The 25,482-nt window shown below is 66.3% G+C and overlaps 9 protein-coding genes across 9 annotated transcripts; 4 read left to right on the plus strand and 5 right to left on the minus strand.

Annotated features, from left to right (window-relative positions):
* Window positions 1-335: 335 nt before the first annotated feature.
* On the minus strand, window positions 336-1,462 carry CHLNCDRAFT_138099 (hypothetical protein; the record flags this gene model as incomplete). Its single annotated transcript, XM_005851525.1, has 4 exons — window positions 336-619; window positions 770-901; window positions 1,087-1,225; window positions 1,376-1,462. The coding sequence occupies 4 exons, from the start codon at window positions 1,460-1,462 to the stop codon at window positions 336-338; spliced, it is 642 nt and encodes a 213-aa protein (XP_005851587.1).
* Window positions 1,463-2,255: 793 nt separating this feature from the next.
* Window positions 2,256-6,382, plus strand: CHLNCDRAFT_138100 (expressed protein; the record flags this gene model as incomplete). The annotated part of the gene is made up of 12 exons (XM_005851230.1): window positions 2,256-2,456; window positions 2,691-2,807; window positions 2,971-3,069; window positions 3,199-3,288; window positions 3,445-3,527; window positions 3,660-3,771; window positions 3,923-4,046; window positions 4,196-4,247; window positions 4,419-5,389; window positions 5,548-5,645; window positions 5,844-6,167; window positions 6,266-6,382. 12 exons carry the CDS (start codon window positions 2,256-2,258, stop codon window positions 6,380-6,382), a joined length of 2,388 nt encoding a protein of 795 aa, XP_005851292.1.
* A 304-nt stretch (window positions 6,383-6,686) lies between these two features.
* On the plus strand, window positions 6,687-8,575 carry CHLNCDRAFT_138101 (hypothetical protein; the record flags this gene model as incomplete). The annotated part of the gene is made up of 5 exons (XM_005851231.1): window positions 6,687-7,484; window positions 7,573-7,730; window positions 7,857-7,923; window positions 8,033-8,277; window positions 8,383-8,575. The coding sequence occupies 5 exons, from the start codon at window positions 6,687-6,689 to the stop codon at window positions 8,573-8,575; spliced, it is 1,461 nt and encodes a 486-aa protein (XP_005851293.1).
* A 218-nt stretch (window positions 8,576-8,793) lies between these two features.
* CHLNCDRAFT_138102 (hypothetical protein) lies at window positions 8,794-10,516 on the minus strand (the record flags this gene model as incomplete). The annotated part of the gene is made up of 6 exons (XM_005851526.1): window positions 8,794-8,814; window positions 8,919-9,273; window positions 9,412-9,590; window positions 9,703-9,818; window positions 9,963-10,243; window positions 10,467-10,516. The coding sequence occupies 6 exons, from the start codon at window positions 10,514-10,516 to the stop codon at window positions 8,794-8,796; spliced, it is 1,002 nt and encodes a 333-aa protein (XP_005851588.1).
* A 430-nt stretch (window positions 10,517-10,946) lies between these two features.
* Window positions 10,947-13,114, plus strand: CHLNCDRAFT_50047 (hypothetical protein; the record flags this gene model as incomplete). The annotated part of the gene is made up of 7 exons (XM_005851232.1): window positions 10,947-11,402; window positions 11,513-11,696; window positions 11,748-11,927; window positions 12,050-12,132; window positions 12,334-12,565; window positions 12,706-12,903; window positions 13,011-13,114. The coding sequence occupies 7 exons, from the start codon at window positions 10,947-10,949 to the stop codon at window positions 13,112-13,114; spliced, it is 1,437 nt and encodes a 478-aa protein (XP_005851294.1).
* A 210-nt stretch (window positions 13,115-13,324) lies between these two features.
* CHLNCDRAFT_138104 (hypothetical protein) lies at window positions 13,325-15,278 on the minus strand (the record flags this gene model as incomplete). Its single annotated transcript, XM_005851527.1, has 4 exons — window positions 13,325-13,400; window positions 13,532-13,613; window positions 13,963-14,050; window positions 15,018-15,278. The coding sequence occupies 4 exons, from the start codon at window positions 15,276-15,278 to the stop codon at window positions 13,325-13,327; spliced, it is 507 nt and encodes a 168-aa protein (XP_005851589.1).
* Window positions 15,279-17,190: 1,912 nt separating this feature from the next.
* CHLNCDRAFT_138105 (hypothetical protein) lies at window positions 17,191-17,797 on the plus strand (the record flags this gene model as incomplete). Its single annotated transcript, XM_005851233.1, has 3 exons — window positions 17,191-17,248; window positions 17,389-17,586; window positions 17,694-17,797. 3 exons carry the CDS (start codon window positions 17,191-17,193, stop codon window positions 17,795-17,797), a joined length of 360 nt encoding a protein of 119 aa, XP_005851295.1.
* A 205-nt stretch (window positions 17,798-18,002) lies between these two features.
* On the minus strand, window positions 18,003-21,443 carry CHLNCDRAFT_29609 (hypothetical protein). The gene is made up of 14 exons (XM_005851528.1): window positions 21,389-21,443; window positions 20,999-21,106; window positions 20,680-20,787; window positions 20,498-20,558; window positions 20,249-20,357; window positions 19,967-20,085; window positions 19,780-19,845; window positions 19,454-19,571; window positions 19,122-19,230; window positions 18,889-18,999; window positions 18,631-18,718; window positions 18,400-18,474; window positions 18,218-18,299; window positions 18,003-18,083 (listed from the first exon to the last, which is right to left on the minus strand). Exons 2-14 carry the CDS (start codon window positions 21,083-21,085, stop codon window positions 18,008-18,010), a joined length of 1,209 nt encoding a protein of 402 aa, XP_005851590.1. The 5' UTR covers window positions 21,086-21,106; window positions 21,389-21,443; the 3' UTR covers window positions 18,003-18,007.
* A 345-nt stretch (window positions 21,444-21,788) lies between these two features.
* On the minus strand, window positions 21,789-24,314 carry CHLNCDRAFT_138107 (hypothetical protein; the record flags this gene model as incomplete). Its single annotated transcript, XM_005851529.1, has 10 exons — window positions 21,789-21,962; window positions 22,094-22,243; window positions 22,319-22,408; window positions 22,526-22,595; window positions 22,736-22,873; window positions 23,007-23,095; window positions 23,284-23,463; window positions 23,664-23,780; window positions 23,933-24,061; window positions 24,201-24,314. 10 exons carry the CDS (start codon window positions 24,312-24,314, stop codon window positions 21,789-21,791), a joined length of 1,251 nt encoding a protein of 416 aa, XP_005851591.1.
* Between the last annotated feature and the right edge of the window lie 1,168 nt (window positions 24,315-25,482).

The raw sequence follows: 25,482 nt of genomic DNA on the forward strand, positions 1-25,482 counted from the left end.
GCCGACCCATCTGCTGCTGGGATAGTGTCGCCGTTGCAAGCGCCGTAACGGCAGGACAGGCAGGCAACAGTACAATCGGGCACGAGTAGCATCAAATGCATTAGATCTGAGGCAGGTTGGTGGGTGCGCAATGGTCCCCACTTGTCGCCAAAGGAGCACAAAGCCGGGGTAGCGGAGTGTGTGTACGGAGATGGGAGCAAAGGGGAGAGGAACAGGATGAAAAGCGTAATTGAGAGAAAAAATGGTTTCAGAGGCTAGGTCGCTAGAGCAACAACCTCTCGCCGGTGGGCAGCGGCGGCCAAAAGCACTGCTGGCAGCTGGCCACGCGCGGCACCTCAGCGGAACTGAGGCTCAGGGCTGCTGCCGCCAAAGTTGGGCATGGGCGGCGGCGCAAAGCGGTCCTCGGACAGGTCACCCGCGGGGGCGGGCGCCTTGTCCTCCTCCTTCTTGCCGCCGCTGAACCAGCTGCCAAGCCAGCCGCCGCCGCCGCCGCTGGCTGCCGCCGCCGGCTCGGCGCCGGGCGCTGGCATGGGCGGCGGGATGGCGGGCATCTCCTCTGACTGCGCACCCATGCTCTTGCCGCTGCTGGGGCTGGGGCCCGGCATCTCCACCATGGGAACTGCAGCCAGCCACAGGTGAGGTGCAGCGACATGAGCGCGGGCGCGGGAGCGGCACCCACGGGGCGCACGGAAGGTCCAAGACAGCTGCTGGAGGCAGGCGCCGCAGCGGCGGCAGCAGACCACGGCGCATGGCGGGCGGGCGGGCGTACCGGGCGCGGGCGGCGGCGCGGTGACGCGTGTCAGCAGGATGCCCACCCCCTCAATCATGGCCAGCAGCACGCCGCCAAACACAGCCGACTTGCCGGCCGACTTGAGGCCCGTGCGCAGCTGCAGGAAGCCGCCTGCGGCAGGGCACAGCAGGGTGCACGGGCAGGACGGCGGCACGGTCGGCTGGGGTCGGCAGCCAGGTGCACAGTACAGGCCAGCCCGCCAGCTGCGCGCATCCCTCCAGCTGGCCTGCACCCCAGGGATGACACTTCAGCCCATGCCCAGCGCCACATCAGGCGGCCCGCGCCCCACAACGCACCCGTCAGCGCCCCCGCTGCGATGCTGTTCCACGGGTCCTCCTTCTTGCGCACAGCCACCAGCGTGCAGTCAAAGGTGCTGAACAGGCCGCCCCACACCGCAAAGCTGCCGCCGATGCGCGGCGCCTCTCGCCGGATCGCCTGCGCCAGGCGCGCCAGGCAGGATCATGTGAGGGTGGGTGCAGGGAGGCGCGGCTGGCAGGCGCAGGGAAGAAGAAGCAGCAACCATGACCCGAAACAATCAGGGCAGACAACAACCAGGCTGCCGAGTGGTCTGTTCTGCGCACGCACATCGATGCCGCCCACGAAGCGGTGCCCGCTGGGGCTGTTCTTCATGCCCTTGAGCAGGTGCCAAAGGCCGCCGCCCACCACACCCATACCGAACGCCCCGCCCACGTCATCCAGGATCCTGCAGCCGGAGCGTGCATGAAGAAAGTTAGACTGCACCACAACAAAGCACAGACTGGTGTTGCCCCTGCAGAGGGGGCAGCGGCGGGGCGGCCAGCCGCCGCTGCCCGCGAGGCGGGTGCAGGCCACCACGCCAGCAGCGGTGGGCTGCAGGCTGCTGAGAAGATCCCAAGCAGCCCTCGAGCGCGGCCAGGCCCCCCAAAGCTAAGGGTTGGGGTGGCGGTGGGGCGGCGGCGCCCTGGCAGGGGGCCATGCACATGCGAGCGCCTCGCTGGCCGCACCTGTCTGGGCAAGGTTCCTGCAATGTCAGAGAGGCAGCTGGGTGAGATAGCGGTCGTGGGCAGGGGCCCTGGGCGCTGCCTGAGTCGAAGCAGGAACCTTGCGCACCACTCACCCTGCCATGGTCCACTGAGGGGCCTCCCTGCTGCGCCATCGCTCTAGGCTGTTGTCAGGGCTCAACTTGGAGCAAGCACGGGGGCAAGGGCCCACAAAACCACTCTCACACAGTGAGCGCGCAATGCGAGGCGCTCTGGGCGCAGGATGGGCAGACCTAGGTGCACAGCAGTGACCAGAAGACGAGAGGGACCCTCCAGAGGTGAGCATCCTCGTCCATGTGCCAAAGGCGGCCAGCCTGTCGCGCCCGCTTGGCGAGGCACGCAGCATGGCCTCCCAGGTCCTCATTTGGGCTCTTGATAGCAGCACAGGGTGTGCCTCGCTCGCAGGAGTTCCCACCGGACAGGATCGCGGCGCCCAGTGGCAAGCGATGGAGCCTCTGGGGGGGAAGGAGGCCCCCAGCTTGACGAAGGCCCTCAACCGAGATGCACTCGAGGAAGTGTTTCTCCACTGCAGCCCAGAAGACCTGCTTGCGCTGCGTGCCACCTGCTCCGCCGCCGCCGACCTGCTCGACAGCAACGAAAAGGTCTGGCTGTCCAAGCTGCGCGAGAGCTTCGGGCTGAACCTCAAGGTGTGTGCGGGTGTTGAATGCATGTGTGAGGGCGCTAGGAGGATAGCGCGATTGACAGGCCTGGCCTTGGGGCCAGGCGGCGCCGCCGGGCGGACGGTGGAACGCCGAGCGTTCCTCCTGAATGTGTCCCCTGAACGAGTTGGTACACGCCACAGCCAAGAACTGGACACGGCACGCCCAGCGTTTCTTGCACCCCGACACCACCACCAAATGCGCTGCCACCCGCTGGCGCAGGCGCTGGCGGCCGACTCCGACGCCCTGTTTGTGCGCCTGGCCCGGCGCGTGTTTGAGGCGAGCCGCGCCCAGCAGCTGCGCTTCCAGGGCGTGTTTGTCAACGGCGGCGTGGATGAGGTGGGCGGGGCCGACGCCTCTGCCCAGCAATGCGTCCGCTGAACAGCACCGCCCTGCCGTTGCATGCGCCCTCTGCGCATCCCATTGCCGGCTGGCTTGCAACGCCGCTGCCTCGCCCGGCTGCGTCCCCTTTCCCACACACATTTCTCTGCGCCCGCCGCAGGATGCCATGCACTACTTTGTGGACAACCTGTTCCGCGCCGACAAGGCGCCCTACTGCTCCAACTGCTCCCGCGACGCAGACTGCATCGCGCTGCTGCTGGTGGGGCGCCGCCGCCGGTGCTGCCTGGGATGAAGGGTTGCATGGAGAGGGCCGGGGCCCTGCGGGCACCTGCCTGCCGTGCGCTGACGCTGCACTCTGTGATGCTGGCTTGTCGGCGGTGTGTCGCAGGACGGGGAGGTGCCGCGCGACGCCGAGTTTGCGCGCGTGCGGCAGTACATGATTCGCCGCTGCCGCTACGCCGCCGCGCTCATCCTCAACGTGCAGGCAGGGCGACCCGCTGCAGCCAGGGCCGCTGCCGCCGCTACCTCCCTCGTTGTGCGGCCCGCTGCATGCAGCATGGCGTGATGTCCCGCCCCGCCCACCTTGCCTCACCCCGTTGCCCGCCCGCTCCCTGTGCCCGCCTGCCTGGCGCAGATGCCTGAGCATGGTCGCGACCCCGATGACATCATGCACATCCTGGAGGACTGGACAGACATGCAGCTGGAGGGGTTCTTCAAGTGAGGGCCGGGCGCAGCAGGCACAGCAGGCCGGCCGACGGGCCTCGCCCCGTCCAGCGCTGGTGCGGCGCTGCACGCGCAGCGCGGGCGGCCCACCCTGCCCGTGGCACCGCGCCTGCCGCCTGCCTGCAGGGACCTGGTGAGCGCGATGCAGGCGGAGCACGCGCTGGGGCGCCTGCTGGTGTTTGACATCCCTCACGAGCGGCTGGCGGCGGAGGAGCAGAAGATCCTGGGGGTGCACCAGGTGGGCGTGTGTGGGCGTGGGTGTGGCTAGGGGTGGCTGTGTGGTGGGTGATCGGCCCCGGGGCGCCGCGTCTTTGCCCCTGCCACCAGCAACGTGCCTTGGGCTGCCTGACCCACGCCGCGCCTGCCCGCCTGCCCGCCCCGCCTCGCAGTGGCTGCTGGACCGCCCCAAGGCGATGAAGGCGGCCATGCTGAAGCCCGGCGGCGACGGCAACGCCATGCTGGACACGAGCGTGCTGCCCAAGCTGACGGCTCAGGGGGGCAAGCGGCTGGCAGGTGGGCGGGCCGGGTGGGCGGGCTGGTGGGGTGCAGGCTGGCTGGTCAGCACGGGCGCTTGTTCCCAGCCGTGTGCTGCCGGTTGTGCTTGGATGGCAGGCGGCTCCACCCATGCGCTGGCTGGCTGAGGCCTGCCGCCCCACCTGCAGGGGTGGTGCACGAGGTGTCGCTGTCGCGCGTCGGCAACCTGACCTGCCCCGTGTCAGGCAAGCACGGAAGCAGCTCAGCTCTCACAGCTGAGCAGCGGCGGGCTCCCGATGTCGTCTGGCATCCAGGGCTCCATGCGGCCTCTCACTGCACCGCCTGCACTTCTCCCCCATCCCCTGGATGCTCTGCAGCCGGAGCGGTGGTTGTGGGTTCCATCGACCACAGCAAGGTCGCGGGGTGGGCGCCAGAGGAGGTGCTGGCGCTGCTGCAGGCTGCGGCCTGCGACCCCGCCTGCACCGCGCTCAACGGCATGGTGGATGCGGTTGAGGTGCAGCGGGCGGCGGCAGAGGGGTTGCTGCCGCCCATTGTCGCCACAGACCAGACGCTGGCGGGCGTGTGGCACGAGTTTGACACCACCCCAGCCGCAGCGCAGGCAGCGGCGGCAGCTGCACAGGGCGTCGGCACCAGCGCTCAGCACGCTGCTGTGCAGCAGCAGAAGCCAGGCCAGCACCACGCACAGGCTGGGCCCTCGGCGGCGCCGGCTGCGCCGGCGGATGCCGAGGCGGGGCCCAGCAGCGGCGCGGACCAGCAGGTCCGGGCGTCGGCGGCGGGGATCGTCACCTGGAAGCCGCTGCTGTGGTTCAAGTTTCACTCTGTTGATGAGTCCAATGCGTTTGTGTACCACCACCGGCAGCTGGTTGAGCAGCACGGCTCGCAGGCGACGGTGCGGCACCACGGCCCGCCGCCCACCCGCCGCTGCCACGTGCCAGCGCAGGAGGGCGAGCAGCTGATTGTTGGGCCCAGCATTCCGTGGGTCTTGCAGCATCCGGGCGGTCCGATTGTGCCGCTGACGCTTGAACAGATGCAGCAGCATCTGCAGCAGGGGCAGCAGCAGCAGCAGCAGCAGCAGCAGGGAGGGCAGGCCTTGCAGCAGGGCCCTGCACCGCACCATCCCCAGCAGGCGGTCGCGGTTGGCGTGCCTGCGGCATGGCAGCCATATCAGCACGGGGCAGCAGCAGCAGCAGCAGCAGGCGTGCCACTGCAGCCGGGCTTGCCACCCGCGGCAGGGGGGGTGTTGGCAGTCGGCATGCCGCCAGCCCCTGCCAGCACGGATGGGGAGGAGGATGAGGAGGGCAGCAGCGATGAGGAGGGGGGCAGCCAGGGGGCCGACACTGACATGGGGGAGGATGATTCAGGTACGGCTGGCTGGGTGCCATGCAGGGTGGTGGGGACGTGCCAGGTTGTGCTGCTATGAGGGTGCCACCTTCGCTCTGTGGGCTGCTGCAACCACCCTCCATCCCCAGACGTCTGAATTGCGCTGCCCGAGTGACTTTGACTGCGCCGCGCTCTGCAGATGGCAGCGGGTCGGACATTGATGAGGCGGCGGAGGCGCAGGGTGCGTGGCTCAACCACTGGGCCCAGGACGAGTTTGGGGCAGACCTGCAGCAGCAGGTGCGCAGGGCAGGCCCGGGAGTGGCACTGGCGAGACGCGCAGCGAGTTGGCAGCACCGGCGGGAGCCGTGGCCTGTCTCTTGAGAGGCACGGGTTCCTTTGCCTGCACAGCGGGCGTTGTCAGGCCGCCAGCTGGAACGTAGCATTTTGCCGAGGCTGGGTGTCCCAGGATACGTGTGTGCTCCTCTTGCGGTGCAGGAGCAAGATGTGGTGGTGGCGGGGCAGGGCTTGCCGTTCGACCAGATGGATGAGGGCAGCAGCAGCGATGGTGATGATGAGGGCGCGCTGGAGGAGCACTTTGAGCTGGGCCTGGGCGGCATGGATGGCAACGGGGTCGCTGGGGGCGCTCCCGTCGGAGGCGCCGCTGCCGCTGGCCAGCAGCAGCCGGTGGTGCAGATGAGCGCGGCGGAGACGCTGCTGCGGGCTCTGACGCGGCGCAACACGCGCGCGCGCAACCGGCTGCGCGTGCCGCTCAGCCGCCCCACGGGCGCCAACATCATGCTGGTCAAGCTCATCAGCCAGGTGGGTGATGGTGTACTACGGGGGTGGGTTGGCAAAGCTCCAGAGCAGCGGTGTGGGTTGCCCTTGCAGTTCCATCGCCTGATATGCTGCACCTGCAGGAGAACCTGATGGAACAGTATGGCGACCCGCACACCTGGCCCAACATCGACATGACCCTGGTGGAGCTCATTGGCAAGCTGGTGGAGCTGCCGCCGGGTGTGACGTTGACGCCCTGAGGAGCGGGCGGGCGTCGTGCCTTCTGTTGCTTTTGGTCCGGTCGCCAACCAAGACTTACTGTTGAGAGCTTTTTTGCAGATGACTGTGTGATGTAAGTGTGCATCCAGAAATGACTCCTGAAACAGGCCGCTAGCGGAGTGCCGGGGTGACGCCGCCAGCTGTACAAACCAGTCTCTGATTTTTTTTCAACGCTGTGTTTGTTTGCTGTCGCAACTTCTATATCAAGCCGCAATGCCAGGCTGCTTCTGCATTGGGAAACCGCCCGCATCTGGGGCCGAGACATTCAAGGGGCCGAGCCTTTCAATGGGCCCGCCCGGGACGGTCCCCATCAAGCACCGCAATCTGGAGCCTGCAGCGAGCGTGGGGGGACGAGCCGAACCGCTTATCGCAGCAGCGGTCAACGCTTTTGTCGCAGAGGCGGGTGGGCCGCCGGTCTCTCCTGAATTGGACGGCAACAGCGGCCAGAAGCAGCAGAGTGCAGATGCCGAGGCAATTGACGCCAAGGCAATTGAGGTGGCTGAGGACCTGCAGCCGCGGCGGCGGGCGGTCGCAGCAGCGGCCCCTGCAACAGAAGGAGAAGCAGAAGCCGGAGAAGGGGCCCCGGTGGATACAGCAGAAGCAAGGGTCCCGAGTGGGGCTGCCGAGACGGACAAAGAGGTGGCGGCAGCAGAGGCGGCAGTTGAGGCAGCAGATGGCGACAGCTTGCAGCCTCCCGAGGAGGTGCTGCCACAGGCGGAGTCAAGCCACGACCCGCTGCTGCCAGCAGACGGCTCAGAGAGCCGGATGGGCAGTGTCAGTGCAGCAGATGGGGCCGCCGCAGCGGCTGGGCAGGCCAGCGAATTAGGCGGCCGGCAAGGCGACCATTCGGCAGCAGCGGCAGGTTCGATGCCTGGAGAAGCAGCAGAGACTGGTTGCGAGGCAGGTGCCGACAGCGGCAGGAGCAGTTTCCAGGAGCCGGCAGAGGAGGGCAGCCAAGTGGCGCTTCTGCCGCCGGCGGAGGTTTCGCTCAAACAGCCCCGCCTGTCCCAGCTGTCCTCCTTCCTCTCCTGCACCAGCAGCAGGGCTGGCGGCGACAACGGGGAGACGGTCTCGAAGCGGCAGGTGCTGACTTTGATTGTGCAAGAAGTCATCACACTTCCTCATGCATGACGGCACCAAAAGCCACTGCTTGCTCCCTGCATGTGTGCAGACCCCATCAATCCCACCAGAAGCAGGCCAGCTCCCGCAACTAGACTTTGGTGCGGCGGCTGCCGAGCTGGTTCTGCTGCCGCGCTCCAAGCTGCTGCCGCTGGCGCATCCGGAGCAGGCGCTGGCGGATGCAGCTGGCATGCTGGGAAGGCAAGCTGGGTGCATGGCGGGTGGCGTTTGAGGTGCAAATCAGACGTGGCTTGGGACTGCCTCCCGTTTGATGCATGCGCAGCGCTCCTCCCAACCTGCTCTGTGCATGGCGGGCGTGACACCCGGCACATGCAGGCAGGAGGTCCCCACGCTGCTGACGGCGCTGCTGACATTGCGACGAGTGGCCATCCACCACCATTTGGTGAGCAGCTGCCGTGCGAGCAGTATGCATCACAGGGTGGTTGATCTGTCCAGGGGCGTACTCCGGACCTGCTGAGTGCTCAACTGCGTGCGCAATACCTGCCCCACAGCTGCTGGGCGACAGCCTGGAGGATGTGGTGGCGCTGCTGATGGAGTGCCTGCACGGCGGTGATGCGGCGGTGGGCCAGGCAGCCACGCTGGCCCTGCTGGACCTGCTCGTCTCCTTTGGCAGCGCGATGCTGCGGCACTGCGAGAACCGCACGATGCCGCAGTACAGCTGCCTGCTGGGCCTGCTGCTGGCCGCCAGCTGCGGGCGCACCCCCGCCATCCGCCACTATGCCAACGAGGCGCTCAGGTGGGCTGCTGGCCCTGCTGCTGCTGCTCCCACATGCATCCTGTCAGCGGTTGGCGCCCACCCCCTCCTGCCGTACACCGCTGACAATGCGGACCCAGCTTGCAGGCACATGGCGGAGCGGCTGAACCAGCTGAAGGTGATCCGCCTGCTGGAAGCCTACCTGGACCACCCGCAGGCTGCCGTGCGCAGCAAGGCTGCGGAGCACCTGATGAGGTGCACCTACCGGCGGCCAGACGACACCACCCCGCCACGCTCCCCCGCCAGGCCCGCCTCGCCTGTCATCAAGTGGAGGGGCTGAGCTGCAGGCCGGCATTGGATGGGTGTGCCTCCGTCCGTTGCTGCACTGGCTGCACAGAGAGAGCACAAAAGAAGCCCACACACAAGCCCGCATGAGCAGAGGCTGTTTACAAGCGCATTGGAGCAGGTATGAATGAATGGGTGTGAGTGCTGTGAAAGAGAGCAAGAAGGAAAGGCTGCGACGGCGATCACCGCCTTCCAAACAAGTTGCGGAGCCAATCAGGCGGGCTGTTGGCTGGGCTGCCAACACACAGAGAGGGCTGCTGCTCAAGCGGCAACTGGAGAGCATTCCATCGCAGGCCACTGCCGGTGCCTGTTGATGCGCCACCGGCAGGGCTGAGCACAAACTGAGGCTGCTGCTGCCGCTGCTGCCGCTGCCGCTGCTGCCGCCGCTCAGCCTCTGTCGGGTGCTGGCCATTCTGCTGCGCCTCCAAGTCTGGCCCTCCGCCATCGTTCCGCATTTCCCGCAGCTCTAAGGGCGCTGCCGCCGCCCCTCCTGCTCCTGCTGCTGCTGTGCCCTGGTGCTTGCGCCGGTCAGAGCCCCAGGGCAGGCAGGAATTCAGGCTGCCTATCACTGCTGTCAGGGGCATGACGGCATAGTTGAGCGAACCCCAGGGGGTGGGCTGCGGCGGGTTGATGAGGCAGCCAAACAGGCAGGCATCATACTGCTGCCGGGTGGGGATGGGCTGCCGTCCCGTCCTGCAGCAGGCGGCAATCAAGACCTAAGCAGGGAACAGGCAGATCAGCCGTCCTGCCAGCCAGCCAGAGGGGCACAGCACTGTGCGCGCACTGCACCCTCCCTGCGCCGCCCTCCCTGCGCCGCCCTCCCTCCGCGACCTGATGGTGTAAAAGTTGGGCAGCACCGCCAGCTCCTGGAAGCCAGCCCGCTGGTAGAAGGCCAGCGCCGGCAGGTTGAAGCTGGCGACGTGCAGGTAGACGGCGCGGCAGGCGGTCTCCGCAGCATAGCGCAGCACAAAGTCCAGCAGCCGGCGCGCGATGCCGTGGCGTTGATAGGGCTGCGCCAACGGCCGGCGTGGGTGGGCGGGTCGGTGGGTAGCGGGCTCCCTGTGCATGAGTGGGCACATGCTGCGTAAAGGCTGCACACCAGACGTACCACATGCTGCTCACCTCTGCCACCCCCAGGGTCAGCACATACAGCAGGCTCTCCTTGTCCACCTCCGGCCCGTCCAGGCCCAGCAGCTGGCGGTCTCGAGGGTCGGCATACAGCGCGGGGAAGGAGCGGGCTGCATGGCAGACGGAAGGCGAGCAAGGTGGCAGGGCACCGGCTTGGCAGGCTGGCTGCCTCTCGGGATGGCTGGCTGGGCGACATGACCACCAGCAGGACAGCTCCAACGGGCAGGCTTTTCCACCACCAGGCCTTTTCTCACCTGTGATGAAGCCAGCCAGCATTTCAGTCGCCTCGCTCCCTTGCACGCCCACCTGCTTGGGCGGCGGCGGCGGCTGCGACTGCTGCGGCTGCTGCAGCTGGGGCGCCAGGTCAGGCCCGACGCTGAGGTGTGTGAGGGTCGGCAGCGGCGCCGACGCGGCCCAGGCCACAATGCCGTCCAGGCCCTGCACTGCTCGGTGGTAGAAGAAGTCGTCATAATCGAGGGGGAAGAGCCGCTGGTGCAGCAGCTTGAGGGAGGCAAAGTCGTCGGGATGCAGAGGCCTGCAGGGAGAGAGAAGTCAAGGCGGTTGCTTACATGAGAGTTGATTACATGAGAGTGAATTGAGGAGAGGAGAGGTTTCAGTCGGGGTAAGGGAAGGGGCGAGAAAATTGGCACGGGTGCGCGGCGGCGGTGGCGGTGGCGGTGGCGGCGGGCGGTGGTGGCAGCCATAGCGCGGACTGTCCAGCTTCCAGCACGGCACTTGTGCGTCACATGCGGCCAAACCTGAAGTACACGCCGCTGGAGGTGCCGGGCATGTGGCGCAGGCTGCCCATCCCCTGTCTTGCCCCCCGGGGTGACTTGCACCCGCCGGCAATCGTTTGTCTTGTCGGGCAGCTAGATGGCGACGTGGGCAGCGAGAAGAGTGCTGGGCGAGAGAACTCGCCGCCTCAAACGCGGAAGCCAAGCCGGGTCAGGTGCTGCAGGGCACTCGAATTGCAGCGTGTGATCGTGATCATCCGGCAGTTAGGATGGAGACTGCGGCTCGGTCCAAGGTGGCCCGCGCCACGTCGCAGCCCGCATCATTGCCCGCGCGCAGCCCACACCGTCCTCCAGAGCGAAGAGCAATCCCGCACATCCGCTCTGCCACCGCAAGAGACGTCCCGCTTCCCAGCTGGAGGGTGCCTGCTCCCCTCCGACGCCGCCGCTGGTGCTCAACAGAGGCAACATAGCTGTGCCTGGGAAAGGCCTGCTCCCACTTTCGCCATGGCTACTCCCTGCTGCTGGCGCTTCGCCCGGCTGCGGCTCCTGCTGGCGGCGCTGGCGCTGGCGGCGGCGCACACGTGCCTGGGCCGCTCGCTGCAGCAGCGGCCTGGCGCCGCTGGCGACTATGATGTGGTCGTGGTGGGCGCCGGCATGGCAGGCATCGCAGCGGCCCGCACCCTGGCCGAGGCCGGGCTGCGGGTGCTGGTGCTGGAGGGCAGGGATCGCGCGGGCGGGCGCCTGGCCTCCATCCAAGTCCTTGGCGGTTTCGTCGACGCTGGAGCCATGTGGATTCACGAGGGGCAGCCAGGCAACGCCCTGTACGACCTGGCCCTTGGCATGGGCCTAGCTGTCAGCCCGCAGCAGAACTACAACAGCCTCACAATTTACAGCGCCGCCAACGGTACGCGGGCCAGCCCGTTGAGCTACGCACGCACGTACCGCCAGCTTCAGACCAAGGTAACGGGGAGGGAGGCTTGGCAGTAGTGCCTCCCTGCCCTGGCACCAGTGGGCGAGCGCCTGGTGCTGATAAGACAAGCTCATGGCCACCCTTGCCACCTGTGCTGCAGCTTGTCCCCGAGATCCAGCGCATGCGCTCGACGCCCGGCACCGCCGACGCTTCGCTGGCTGCCGTGTATGCTGCCTTCCTCGACCAATCCAGCTTCACACCCTCGGAAGTGGGCCAAGCAAATTCCATGTGGGTGGTCTTTGCTGTGTGGAGGCACGGGTATGCCTACCGCGCCACGCACGGCGGTAGTGCCCTGTTGGGCCGTGACGCCCGTGCTGCCCAGCCCTGCCCTGCAGCATGCACACCAAGTGGCAGCTGCAGCCTGCAGGCGCTGCTCAACGGCAACGCCACCCAGCTGTCCACGCTGCGGCTGGGAGATGCCAAGAGCATCCCAGCCGTAGATGTGATGATATCGGAGGGCTTCAACGCGGTAGCAGACGTGCTGAAGCAGGGGCTGGACATCCAGTATGGTGCCGGTGACTACCACCTCCCGGATCCAGCGCTCACGCTTAACAGCGCTCATGCTTGGCTCAGTGCAGTTTGGCGAGCACATCCGCCTCTCTGCTGGCCACATGCCCGTGCATCTCCATGCCTGCAGTGGTGACCGGGATCGAGCGGGGCGCCGAGGCGGTGACCGTGACCACGGCTGACGGCGGTGCCTACGGCGCAGAGTATGCGATTGTGACAATCTCCCTGGGCCTACTGAAGCAGGACGCCATCGCCTTCACCCCGCCTCTGCCCCAGCAGAAGACGGCAGCCATTGCTGCCATGGCGAGTAGAAGGCTGCGGCCCTGCTGGGCAGCCCCGGCACTCGCATGAGCCCGCTGCCGGGTGGCATCACATGTGCGGCAGCCCACCTTCCCCGGTGCTTCATTCGTGCAGGGCTACGGTCTCCTGGACAAGGTCATGCTCGTCTTCAACACAACCTTCTGGGATGCCGGCTCCGACTTCATCCTCAGGGAGATGCCCGACCTGAGCGGCCGCTTCGCCGTCTTCCTGAACTACAATAAGCTTTTCCCCGGCATCAACGCCCTGGTGGCCATCCACGTGGCAGACACGGCGGCGGCGCTGGAGCAGCAGAGCGACGCGGAGGTGGTGGGGGAGGGCATGGCAGGTCGGTGCGGGGTGGGGCAGGGCGGACAGGCCAGGGCCGGGCAGGCCGGGGGAAGAAGGCGGGCGGGCACGGCGGCAGCGCATAAACCCAGGGCCACCGATACCGCCGCCCAGCCTCATTCCTGCCCTGCTTCGATGCAGTGCTGCGCCAGCTGTACGGCGCCGCCGTGCCCGACCCCATCCAGGTCACCGTCACGCGCTGGGCAGCCGACCCCTTCTCCCGCGGCTCCTACTCCTTCTTCGCCGTGGGCAACCCCAAGAGCATCACCGCCGAGCTGGAGGCCCCCGTGGGCCGCCTGCTGTTTGCCGGGGAGGCCACCAGCGACAAGCCCGCCACCGGTGTGTGTGTTGCGTTTTCGTGGTGTGCAGCTGCCAACCACCCGCGCCCGCCGTGCATTCTAGCCACTCCCTGATCAGCTGCGCCCACTGTGCCAACTGCCCTGCAGTGCTGGGCGCCTATCTGAGCGGGCTGCGCGAGGCGAAGCGTGTGCTGGGTCTGCTGGGGGTGGACGGCGGTTATGCCTCCCCCGCCGCCGAGGCCTCCATCTAGGCACATCCGCAGACGGCGCTCGCCATGTGCAGCTGCTAAACTTATATGCAGTTCATGTATGTACGTGTGGCATTCACAACCAAAAGAGTGCCGAAGTTGAGCAAGTATGAAACACTGCAGTTTATAGCACCCTGTTGGGGCTTGCACAACCTTGGTTTCCACCGACTGTAAGTGACAACCGGGGCGTCACAGCCGCGCGGCCGCCGCGTTTCACTCGTCGTCCAGGCACGCCACGCCGGGCAGCACCTTGCCCTCCAGCAGCTCCAGGCTGGCGCCGCCGCCGGTGCTGCAAGACAAGACAGGGACAGCCAGAAGGGACGCAGCCGCAGTAGCTTACACAACCATCCACAACACACTGTAGAGATTTGGGTTGGACGTTGCTGGCGCCGTCGCGCCCCTGGGCTGCACCCACCGCACCTGATGTGGCTCATCTTGTCAGCCAGGCCCGCCTGCTCCACCGCCGCCACAGAGTCGCCGCCGCCGATGATGGTGGTGGCGCCTGCGGGGGCGCAGCCAAACGGAGGGGTAATCAGAGGCTGGGAGGATGCCTGAGCACACCTGGCATCACACCAGGGCACCCGCCCCTGTTCACCCTTGCTCGTCATGAGATCCGCTTGCGGATCTCGTCATGAGATCCGCAAGCAGCGTGGAGATGGCGTTGGTGCCAGCAGCAAACTTGGGGAACTCAAACACTGCACACAAGCACACGAGCAGCAGGAAGCCGAGGAGGCCAGCAAGGAGGGAGTCGGGTGAGGTGACCGCGGCGGCGGCGGCTGGCGTTATGCAGCATCACAGCTCTCCCGCATGCATGCGGGCGGCGCGGGCGGGCGCCCGCGGCGGCGTCTCACCGCCCATGGGCCCGTTCCACAGCACGGTCTTGCAGTCGGACAGCGCCTTGTTGATGAGGGCGTTGCTTTCGGGGCCCACGTCCAGACCCTGCAAGCGTCCATACAGTTTGGCCACGGTGCCGATTGCAATGCCGCGGAGGCTGCTGCCTAGCTGGTGGGGTCGCCACCGGGTTTGAGGACGGGGGAGCCTCCATCTGAGATGATGCTGAGAGCGTCAGGGGTGGCGAGCTGCCCGACTCGCCACCAGGCTGAGTAGACGGTGGAGCCCTGGTGCCAGCTGATCTGCTGCCGCCTTGAGGAACCACAGCGGCAGCACGCCTGCCACTGCCTTGCGGAAATTGGTCTGGCTGGCGAATGCTGCGACTTCTGCTGCTGTGATTGGGCTGCCCAGCCGGGCTGCGAGGATGGCAACATCTGGCTGGGCTGCTGTTGGTGCCGGCAGGCGGGTGGCTAGCCGGCTGCGCTGCTGCTGCTGTCGTGGCGGGCGGTTGTGGCGGCTGATTGCAATTGGGTCGAGGGCAGGGGCAGTGGGGCCGTGGTGGTTGGAGGTTCTGGTGGCAGGGGGTCTGGCGGTGGATCTGGTGGGGGGTGCAGCGTTGGGGGTGGGGGTGGGGGGGCGGTGCTGAGCAGGTGGCGGAAGTGGTGCGGAAGTGAGTGAACAGCCTGGGGCGGCGTATCGGGAGATGCAGCCAAATTCACCCGACGTTCTTCTTCTTGCCAATTGGCTGCTGTCGTCAACGAGCGAAGGGCGAAGGGCCTACAGCGGCGTCAACCGAGTGAGTGTGCGCAGCCCTATCTAACAGCTTAGGGTAGACCTGTCGGGTGCAACGCGCCTGCGCCTGGGCCTTTACAGCACCCAGCGCTTGGCCTGCATACCCCGCCATCAGATGCTGCCAACGGAGGCGCAGCTGGGTACCAGTTTGGCGCGTGACACCCCACCCACGCGTGACATGGTGCGGCTGCATATGCTCCTATGTTACCAGTTTGGTAACATTAGCAGTGCACGCCCCCTCTCTCACTGCAGGCACCCGCTTCGTCGCCATGCTGAGGCTCACCGTCCTGCCCCTGGCCATGCTGCTTCTGGCGCTGAGCGGTCCACCGGTCGCTCCCGCCGCGGGCGCCACAACTCCGTCTCCCAAGCCCCCCTCTCCAAAGCCTAAGCCGCCGCCCAAGCCCCCCTCCCCAAAGCCCAAGCCGCCGCCCAAACCCCCGTCCCCAAAGCCCAAGCCGCCGAAGCCTCCGTCCCCAAAGCCCAAGCCGCCGCCCAAGCCCCCCTCCCCAAAGCCCAAGCCGCCTCCCAAGCCGCCTTCCAGCATCGCTCTCACCGATTGGCACGTCGTCTTGCTCCTTGAGGACGGGGTCCGCAGGTCAACCATTGCCCAAAAGTTGAAGTTGAAGTTCATCGTCGCTGGGCTGCCTTGGGCCAAGAACGTTGACTTCCCTTTTGTCCTTGAGGCGCTTCATTCTTTATTTTTTCTCTCTTTACCTGACACTCCTCCAGTACCTGCCAGCTCACCGGTACGTGTTGCCATATCAAAAATTATTGTGCTCTCAAAAGCGACGGGAGGCCTAGGCCTGGGGGGTGCCAATCCCGCCGAGGTCGCGCTTGTCATCGCCGATGCCATCATTGCCGAACTGAGAAAGTACCCCCTGCCCACCATTCCCAAAACACGTTGACCCGGGCCTGAGCCGCCCTGCGCTCTTATGTGTGCATCACTCACACCTGTGTCCTCCTGGCTGCCTGTCGCCAGTGGTTGCCCCCCACTCACGGTCACCGCTGAAACCCTCACATGCCCACTTCCCCCCTCAATCCGCATTCACCCCCTTGCCTCGAGCCCCCAGTGCCTCTTGACACCCCAACCACACACCATCGTCACCACCCTCCTCGCACCCCCCCATCCCCTCCTCTCTTTCGGCGTGCATATATTGGCACCTGTCTGTCTGTCTGTCCGTCCGTCTGTCTGTCTGTCTGTCTGTCTGTCTGTCTGTCTGTCTGTCTGTTACACCCATAAGGAGCAAATGCATGCTACGGGCCCAGCTGTGGTGCAGCAGCTGGAAAGGTGAAGGCACCATACACAAACGGGGAGAGAGAGGGGAGGGGTGGGGTGCAGACAGAGCAGGGGGGGAGAGGAGTTTGATTGGGGCGGGTCTCCCTGGGGACAGTGCGGCTCAGCTGCGCATTTCATTCAGGCGGCTGCATGCCGCAAGAAGGCGCGGGACGCCATGAGCCCACAACAGCATTGTACCTTGATTGATCTTTATATTGTGGTTTGTTTGCTTTATCGGGTGGAAATCATTCAGTCAGTCAGTCAGTCAGTCAGTCAGTGCATGGCGGGGGGAGGAGGAAGAAGCGGTGAACTCTCTCGCTGGGACCGGCTGGCCGCCCCGGGGCCCTGGATACCCAGGGCCCCTAGGCGCGTGGCCGCACTGCCCCAGGGAGACCCGCCCCAATCAGACTCCTCTCCCCCCTGCTCTGTCTGCACCCCGCCCCTCCCCTCTCTCTCCCCGTTTGTGTATGGAGCCTTCACCTTGTCCAGCTGCAGCAGCACAACTGCGCCCGTAACATTCACTTGCTCCTTATGGGTGTAAAGGTAAAGGTAAAGGTGGGGAAGAGCCTCCACAAGCTTCACTTCCCGGTTTTAACGTCTAGCTTTAGACCATTATTTGATCTGCCCGACGCGCCAAGTGCAGTACCCCCCACTAGTAGTGAATGGGTCCCGGGGAGGCCTGTGCCGAAGCCTTGGCGATTCTATTAGGCGTTCCCGAAGGAATTGGCTTGGATTGGCGCTGAGCCGGTCAGCTATGCCGCGTTTGTCCTCACAAAGTGTAACCGACAGACAGACAATGAATGACATTCAAAATGACAGACACAACAACGTCACAGTACGCCTCTGCCTGGTATGCCTCGTGCCAACCGGTGCGGTCGCAGCTTATTGAAACAAGGGCTGCCCCCATGGGCCAGCTGCTGCCTCAGCGCCAGCTAAGCAGTGCAGGCTTCAGAACCCCGGCAGCTCAGCCAGGTTTAGTACGCCAGCTGGCAGCGCCGCCGGGTGATGCAGCGCCAATCGGTTCTGGCGGACCGCCTGCAGGTGGGTGGTGGATGGTGGTGGCTGGGGGTGGGGAGGGGCAAGGCAAAGTAAAACGGCCGATCAAGTGTATTTAAGTTGCCAACCGTTATTAAAGCTTTTCCCCGGCATCAACGCCCTGGTGGCCATCCACGTGGCAGCCATGGCGGCGGCGCTGGAGCAGCAGACCGACGCGGAGGTGGTGGGGGAGGGCCTGGCAGGTCGGTGCGGGGTGGGGCAGGGCGGACAGGCCAGGGCCGGGCAGGCCGGGGGAAGAAGGCGGGCGGGCACGGCGGCAGCGCATAAACCCAGGGCCACCGATACCGCCGCCCAGCCTCATTCCTGCCCTGCTTCGATGCAGTGCTGCGCCAGCTGTACGGCGCCGCCGTGCCCGACCCCATCCAGGTCACCGTCACGCGCTGGGCAGCCGACCCCTTCTCCCGCGGCTCCTACTCCTTCTTCGCCGTGGGCAACCCCAAGAGCATCACCGCCGAGCTGGAGGCCCCCGTGGGCCGCCTGCTGTTTGCCGGGGAGGCCACCAGCGACAAGCCCGCCACCGGTGTGTGTGTTGCGTTTTCGTGGTGTGCAGCTGCCAACCACCTGCGCCCACCGTGCATTCTAGCCACTCCCTGATCAGCTGCGCCCACTGTGCCAACTGCCCTGCAGTGCTGGGCGCCTATCTGAGCGGGCTGCGCGAGGCGAAGCGTGTGCTGGGTCTGCTGGGGGTGGACGGCGGTTATGCCTCCCCCGCCGCCGAGGCCTCCATCTAGGCACATCCGCAGACGGCGCTCGCCATGTGCAGCTGCTAAACTTATATGCAGTTCATGTATGTACGTGTGGCATTCACAACCAAAAGAGTGCCGAAGTTGAGCAAGTATGAAACACTGCAGTTTATAGCACCCTGTTGGGGCTTGCACAACCTTGGTTTCCACCGACTGTAAGTGACAACCGGGGCGTCACAGCCGCGCGGCCGCCGCGTTTCACTCGTCGTCCAGGCACGCCACGCCGGGCAGCACCTTGCCCTCCAGCAGCTCCAGGCTGGCGCCGCCGCCGGTGCTGCAAGACAAGACAGGGACAGCCAGAAGGGACACAGCCAGAGGAGCTTACACAACCATCCACAACACACTGTAGAGATTTGGGTTGGACGTTGCTGGCGCCGCCGCGCCCCTGGGCTGCCCCCCCCCCCGCACCTGATGTGACTCATCTTGTCGGCCAGGCCCGCCTGCTCCACCGCCGCCACAGAGTCGCCGCCGCCGATGATGGTGGTGGCGCCTGCAGGGGCGCGGCCAAGGATAGAACGGGGGGATAATCAGAGGCTGGGAGGAAGTCTGCGCGCACCTGGCGGCACCCCAGGGCACCCGCCCCTGCTCACCCTTGCTCGTCGTGAGCTCCGCAAGCAGCGTGGAGATGGCGTTGGTGCCGGCAGCAAACTTGGGGAACTCAAACACTGCACACAAGCACATGAGCAGCAGGAAGCCGAGGAGGTCAGCGAGGAGGGAGTCGGGTGAAGTGAGAGCAGCGGCAGCGGCTGGCGTCATGCAGCATCACAGCTCTCCCGCATGCATGAAGGCGGCGCAGGCGGGCGCCGGCGGCGGCGCCTCACCGCCCATGGGACCGTTCCACAGCACGGTCTTGCAGTCGGACAGCGCCTTGTTGATGAGGGCGTTGCTCTCGGGGCCCACGTCCAGACCCTGCAGGCGTGTGTGGGGGGGCAGGTTCAGGATGCAGGCTGGGAGACGCGCCGGAATGGACAGGGAAGGGATGGGGCAGCCCACCCTGGGGAGGCTTACGGCCCGGCACCCGCCATGTCCCCCCCCCCCCCCCCCCTCCCCCCCCCCCCCCCCCCAGCTGCTGCGCTCACCATCCAGCCGTCGGGGATGGCCGACACGGGCACCACCTTGGACTCCGCGTCCGCCGCAAACTTGTCCGCCACCACCACATCCACCGGCAGCACAAACTCCACGCCCTTGGCCTGCGGCAGCACGGAGGGCGGGGTGTGCAGGCCTGTAGGGTGCTCGAGGGTGGGGACCGGGTGCGCCGCGCTGTTCCGCCACCTACTGTACTACCTCCCCTACCCCCCTCCCACCGACCCACCTTGGCCTTCTCCATGAGCTCTTTGGCCAGCTCCAGCTTGTCCTCCTCCACCAGGCTGCCCCCCACGCTCAGCCCCTGCGCCTTGTAGAAGGTGAAGATCATGCCGCCGCTGCGCACGGGGTGGGGCGGGGAGGAAAGAAGGCGAGGGAGGCGTCGCGCGGCGGCGTGCAGGAGAGCGGGTGTGAGACAGCAATCGGCCGGGGATCGGCCGGCCACCCCTCCACACCACCATGCCAAGCAGCCGCAGTCATGCCCCTGCCATGCCCCTGCCATGCCCCTAGACAAATCAGTTAGGCGTCGGCCCCAGCGCCCCCGCCCGCCCCGCGCCTCACCCCAGCACCAGCTTGTCGCACTGCCCCAGCAGCGCCTCGATCACGCCGATCTTGGAGGAGACCTTGGAGCCGCCCACGATGGCGGCAAACGGCTTCTTGGGGCTGGTCACAGCGCCCACTGTGCACGGCGCCAGCGGACACGCAGCACGCGCGTCAGAAACCCTCGGAGCGGGCGGGGCAAGCACCAACCCCGGCTCACCAAAAAGGAGCATAGACCTCACGCACAGCTCACCCAGGGAGTACAGAGCGTGCGCATGTTAACACACATACACACACACACCACCACCCCCACCACCCCCACCACCAGCCCGTCCCTGCCTGCTCACCCAGGTAGTCCAGCTCCTTCTTCATCAGGAAGCCAGACACCTTGGGAGACAGGTAGGCAGCCACGCCTGCAGGGGGGGTGGGGGGCAGGGCCAGGGGCTGGTGAGCAGGCGGCTGCGGCAGGAGGCAAGGAACTGTAAGCTCAGCAGCACCGGCCCAGCCCTGCTCCAGCCCGAGCCGTGCGCTGACCTGCGGTGGAGGCGTGGGCGCGGTGCGCGGTGCCAAAGGCGTCGTTGACGTAGATGTCGCAGCCCTCGGCCAGCTGCTTGGCAAAGGCGGCGTCGTTCTTCTCCTCCTCGGGGTGCCACCTGTGGGCGGCCGGCAGGGCAGGGTGAGGGTGAGGGTGGGAGCGGGGAAACCTGGGAAGCAGCTCGGGGAACGGAGCAGGGCACAGCGCACACCAGGGGCGGTAGCGCCCCAATGAACCAACCAATTCCCGGGCATCTGCATGCCATGCACCCGCCCGCTCACCTTACGTTCTCCAGCAGCAGCACCTGGCCGTCCTGCAGCGCCGCCTTCATCTTCTGCACCTCATCCCCCACACAGTCCGGCGCCAGCTGCACCTCCTGCCCCAGCAGCTCTGCGGGCAGCGGGGGCTGCTTCGTCAGCCAGCAAGGCACCAGAGGGCAGGGCAGGGCCGCCGCACCAGCACAGGCTGCAACGAGCAGTGCCGGTAGCGACACTGAGCGGCAGCCGACGAGCGGCAGCGCAGTTCCTCACCCGACAGCCGCTTGGCCACCGGCGCCAGGCTGGTCTTCTTGTCGGCGCCCTTGGGGCGGCCCTGCACACACGGCGCGGCCAGCGGGCCCGCTCAGCAGTGGCAGCCAACCAACCCAAGCTTCTCCTCCAACTCAAGACGAGGTATGCCGGCGCGGTGGGCCTCCCAGCGCTCTGCCGCGCACCAGGTGGGAGGTCAGCACCACGCGGGCGCCCGCCTTGGTGAGGCTCTGGATTGTGGGCAGGCTGGCGCGGATGCGGGTGTCGTCCGTGATGGCCAGAGTCTCCTTGTTCTGCGGGTATCGGCGGCGGGGCGGCGCGACGGGCGGCTGGGGCTGGCACGCGGGCGTCGAGGATGACTGGGCCCAGATTGCAGGCTGAATTACAGTCTGCATGCGGCTCCATCTTTAAAACTCAGCAGCTGCAAAGCCAAGCGCAAGCAAAGAGCCTTCCCAGACCTGCTGCTGCTGCCACTGCCGCTGCCTGCCGCCGCCCTCGCCCTACCTGAGGAACGTTGAGGTCAGAGCGCACAAACACCACCTTGCCCGCCAGTTCTTCCGTCTTCAGATCGGCCACATTCTTCTTCACCATTTTTCTCCAACAAGGCGCCGCCTGCAGCAGGGGATGGGGATGGGGCGTGGGTGCGTGGACCGTGCCTCGGCGGCCCAAGCCCTCGACATCAAGGCATGGGAAGAAAACCCTATTGATCGGCGCATGCACTGGGAGCCAGGCGTCGCTTGGGCTGCCGCATGCCACCGCCGGGGTTCTTGTTGGTGGTGCACTCGGTCGCTCAACCCGACGTTTTGCTGGGCATCACAGCGCTGCGATCACCGGCAATGCCACCGATCGCGGGCTGCGTGCACCGCCGCAGCAAACCAAGGCAGGCAAGCCCACCTGCAGAAGACTGTGGCGATCGACGGTGCTTGTGCAGGTCCTGGAAGTGAATTGCACACAAGAAGAAGGCCACCAGCCGGTCAGGGAGGTTTTGGCATGCCGCCGCCAGCGAGCCGCCATACGGGAGGGCACGCCGCACAGCAGCCAAGACCATTCATATAGTTAGATCATCACTATTTTCATGTTGCCGCCATCAGAACTTCGATTACAGGAGTCACAATACAGAGGAGGCAAATTCAGGGGCTCCCCACCAACATATGAAGACAGTGCCAGCGCCAGCCAAACTGTTACCGTGCTGTCGACTCATGAACGAATGCCGGTGGCAATAAACGATGATTACGCATCACATAACAGATTCATGCTGCTCCTGCACCACCTAAACTGCTGCCTCGCCAGCATTCTACTCTGCCGCCAGCAGCAGCTTGGTGACAACCTCCTTCACCGGATGCCCCAGTGCAAACCCATCCAGCTCGGCGCAGCCCGCCAGCTCCTTGCAGGCCGCACCATGCTGCGCAACGACTTCCGCAATGGCTGCCGCCAGCTCCGGCTCCAGCCGCATCCGCAGGAAGTTGCTCTGCGGGGCGGCAACACGATGCATGCCAGGAGCACATCCAAAAAGAACCGCTGAAGAGATGCGTACACGCTACTCGCTCCAGTGCACATGTACATGCAGACCAGATGGGACACGCATCCGTGCCCACTCACCCAGGCATCCTCGCCCTCCTTGCTAGGCGGGTGCTGCCCCTGGTCGAAGGCGCTGAACACCACCACTGCCAGCTTCTTGGCCGCCTGGCGGCAGGCGGCCCCGCCCGCCAGCAGGGGCTCGCACAGCCTCAGGCAGCGCACCATGGTGTCCTGCAGGAGGTGGCCAACCACAGCGGATGAGAGGGTGATGCATGATGTGAGCAACAGTCCCAGAAGGGACCCCACCTCGTCAAATGCCTTGACATCTGTCATCGCCAGCCGGTACGCGGCCGCCACCACCACCGCTCCAGCCTTGGAGCGGATGCAGGCATGCGTCTGCGCCATCACGTCAGGCCCGGGGATGGTGGTTGTGTGGCGTGCATGGAAGGGTGGGACAAAGCAGCCGAGCCTCCACGGGCACACCCAAGGGCACACCCGACGCCCCTTGCCTACCTTGGGCGCTACGCAGTAGTTTGTGAGCATGGAGAGGCAGGCGGCGGGCGACACGCTCTCCACCATGGCACTGCAGCAGCTCAGCGAAGGCGACGGCACGTGAGAAGGAGCAGCAAGGTGAGCCCTCACAAGGATTGGCAATGTGACGCAGTGCCCAACAGGCACTGCCGGCTGGGAGATGCGCAGACGCAAGTGCCGCCCGTCCCTCACATGAGGCAGTCGTTGGCGTCCCCAGCGATGCGCTTGCTGTTCAGGTCCCCGCCCGTGGCCTTCTGCATCAGAGCCAGCAGGCTGCTGCTGGTGGGGGAGCTGTCGTCGGCCACATGGTTGCACATTGCGTCGCCAAAGCTGCGGGCAAGCAGGAGGGGTCGTGGTGCAAGGCTGGAGTCAGCCCTTAGCCTGCTCATGCTCCAGCCAGGCTATGTGGATGGCATGGCGTGCGGGTGGCACTCAGTTTCCGCGTGGCGCCATGCTCACAAACAGGTCTTTGAAGGTGAGGATGGAGGCACGCGCAGTGCTGAGCCGCGGCGCCCGCATGGCGCGCAGCAGCAGCGGCACCACCTCCGTCAGCTGCACATAGCAAGGGACAGCCGCATCAGCAATGGCCGCGTCAGCAGCTGCTGCCAACGGTAACTGTGGCCGGCCCACATGCTTGTCTGCCTTGGCACGGCTGCCCACCCATGACCGGCGGCACAGCCAGAGGTGCCAGCAGAACCGCCACCCCTTGCCTGCGGCTCCAAAGCATCCTTGCTGTGCACCGCAGCGGCCCTAATGACATGCAGGTCGGCAATGGGGTCCACCGGGCTCACGCCAGCCAGCCCCTTCATCGCCTGGGCCAGGTTGCCGGGCGGCGGCGGCTTCAGGCTGGTGCGAGAGGGCGCCTTGTAGTGCGGGCTGGGGGGCGGCGACTCGGCACGTGGCGCCTGCAGGCACGAACCCTGTTCAAGTGAGCAAGAAAGCGCTGGCGCTTACCCATGGGGGTGACCACCAGTCCACACAGCCAGCCGCAACGGGGACCGCGCACCTTGGGCTTACTGGGCGTCCCATTCCCTGCCCCCGATTTGCGCCCGGATTTAACGCGAGCGGGACGTGCGCCAGAGACAGGGTGCACGGGAGGCAGGCCAGGCGGCGCGCCAACAGGTGCAGGCTCCTTGGAAGCACGCGCGGGTGCAGGCAGCGGCTGCCTGGGGTGAGGCGCGGCATCCTGGTCGGCGCTGGGCGCCGACGCTGCCGCAGCGTCTGGCTTGGGCGCAGCCTGCAAGGCAGGCACAACCAGCAAGGCATTGCCGCTGCTCCGCAGTCGGGGCATGCTGCTGGTACTGCTGTTGCTGCTGGGCACATCTGAAGCAGGGGCAGGGAGGGCAGCTGAGTGCGGCGGGATGCACCCGTGGGCTCCTGACCCTCCACCGGCAGCATGTCCAGCAGCAGGTCTGCACCTGGCGAGATAGACCCTGCCTCACTGGGTGGGGCAGCCCCAGCAGCGGGGCCTGCTCCCTCGGGCCGCTGTGGCAGCGCTCCGCTGGGGCGGGCTGGCGCCTGCACACGGCAAGGTGGAATGCTTGCACAATCTGACGTGCAACCCTGATGCCTGCTGCCTGCAGCACTGTGTTGCAAACCGAAGGAGGCTTGCCTGGGGAGAGGTGAAGGAGTGGGCATCAGGGGGCGGCCCGGCCACCGCTTGGATGGTGATGGCTTGCGGCCGCAGCGACGGGATCACCGCGTTCAGTCCATCAGACAGGGGCGTGGACTTTGGCGGCGGAGACGGCGAGCTGCGGCGAATGGCCGCCATGTGTGCCTGGCAAGAGGGGAAGGAGAGCGACCACAGCACTGAACTGGAGGCAGCAGCTGAGTTGGGCGGCGGTTGCGGCGCCGCCACCCGCAACTCACCTCCAGCGCCTTGGACGCGGGGCCCACAACCGGCCCGGCGGCGCTTTTGCCCGCCTCTCTGGTTGGCGTAGAGCTCAGGCAGCAGAGCCAGCGCGAGGTCTTCCGCCCACCAGGCGGGTGCAACGGGGTCGCCATATTCCGCCAGCCGAGGCGTGAACTAATCCAGTGGGCAGTAATTCAATTGAATGGGGGGCCGCAGAGATCAAACAGGGTCGGTTTTCGCCGCCCGCCATTGGCGTGCGGTGCCTGCTGTCTTGCATCCCCGTCCTCTTTTCCGCGCCATCGGCCTCGAATCGATGAGATCGAAATTGGGCTGTCTGCACGCCCCAGCCTGCGGAGCGAGTTTACCACGATCGTCAAACCCGCTGCCATCGCCTCCCTCCCTTTGCCCAGATTCAATTTCAGCTCCCAGCCGCTGTCATTACCCCATGGAGGGCGTTGAGGCGTCCGCTGCCCAGCAAAACCCTGCTGGTGCGGCGGCCCCCCCTGCCAGGAACCGCAGGCGCGGCAGGGCGGTGACAGCAGCGGCAGCAGCAGCAGCAGTAGCGGCAGCAGCAGGCCGCGGCGGGAGAGGCCGATCCGCGCTGGCAGGCCGGGGCCGCGGACGCAAGCGGGCAAGGGAGCCCGACCCGCCGCCGCCGCCAGAGGAGTCTGAATCTGAGTCTGTGGAGCATGGCAGCGATGGAGGGGAGCATGGGAGCGAGGATGCCAGCAGCCGGGAGGCGGGCGCAGATGCAGATGAGCAGGAGGATGTGGGTGCAGCTGGCGCCGGCCACCCGCCGCCGCCGCAGCTCAGCGTGCGCGAGCAGGCCATCCGCCTGCTGATGCACAGCACCAGCGTGCAGAGAGAAAGGTGGGAGTGTGTGCCACATGATGCAACACAGGCATCGCAGTTTGCCAGAGCGCGAGGCTGCGGCTGCTTGCAGGTGCTGGTGTTGGCCCGCCTGACCGCCGTGCCTGGCTGTCTTCCCTGTGCTTGCACGCCCTTTGCCTGCTCTCTGCAGGGCTGAGCTGGCCATTCAGGAGACTCGAGGGGATGAGGAGCCGCAGGATGCAGTGGACTGGGTGAC

The sequence above is a fragment of the Chlorella variabilis genome (genome assembly GCF_000147415.1).
Source record: "Chlorella variabilis unplaced genomic scaffold CHLNCscaffold_2, whole genome shotgun sequence".
NCBI lineage: Eukaryota > Viridiplantae > Chlorophyta > Trebouxiophyceae > Chlorellales > Chlorellaceae > Chlorella > Chlorella variabilis.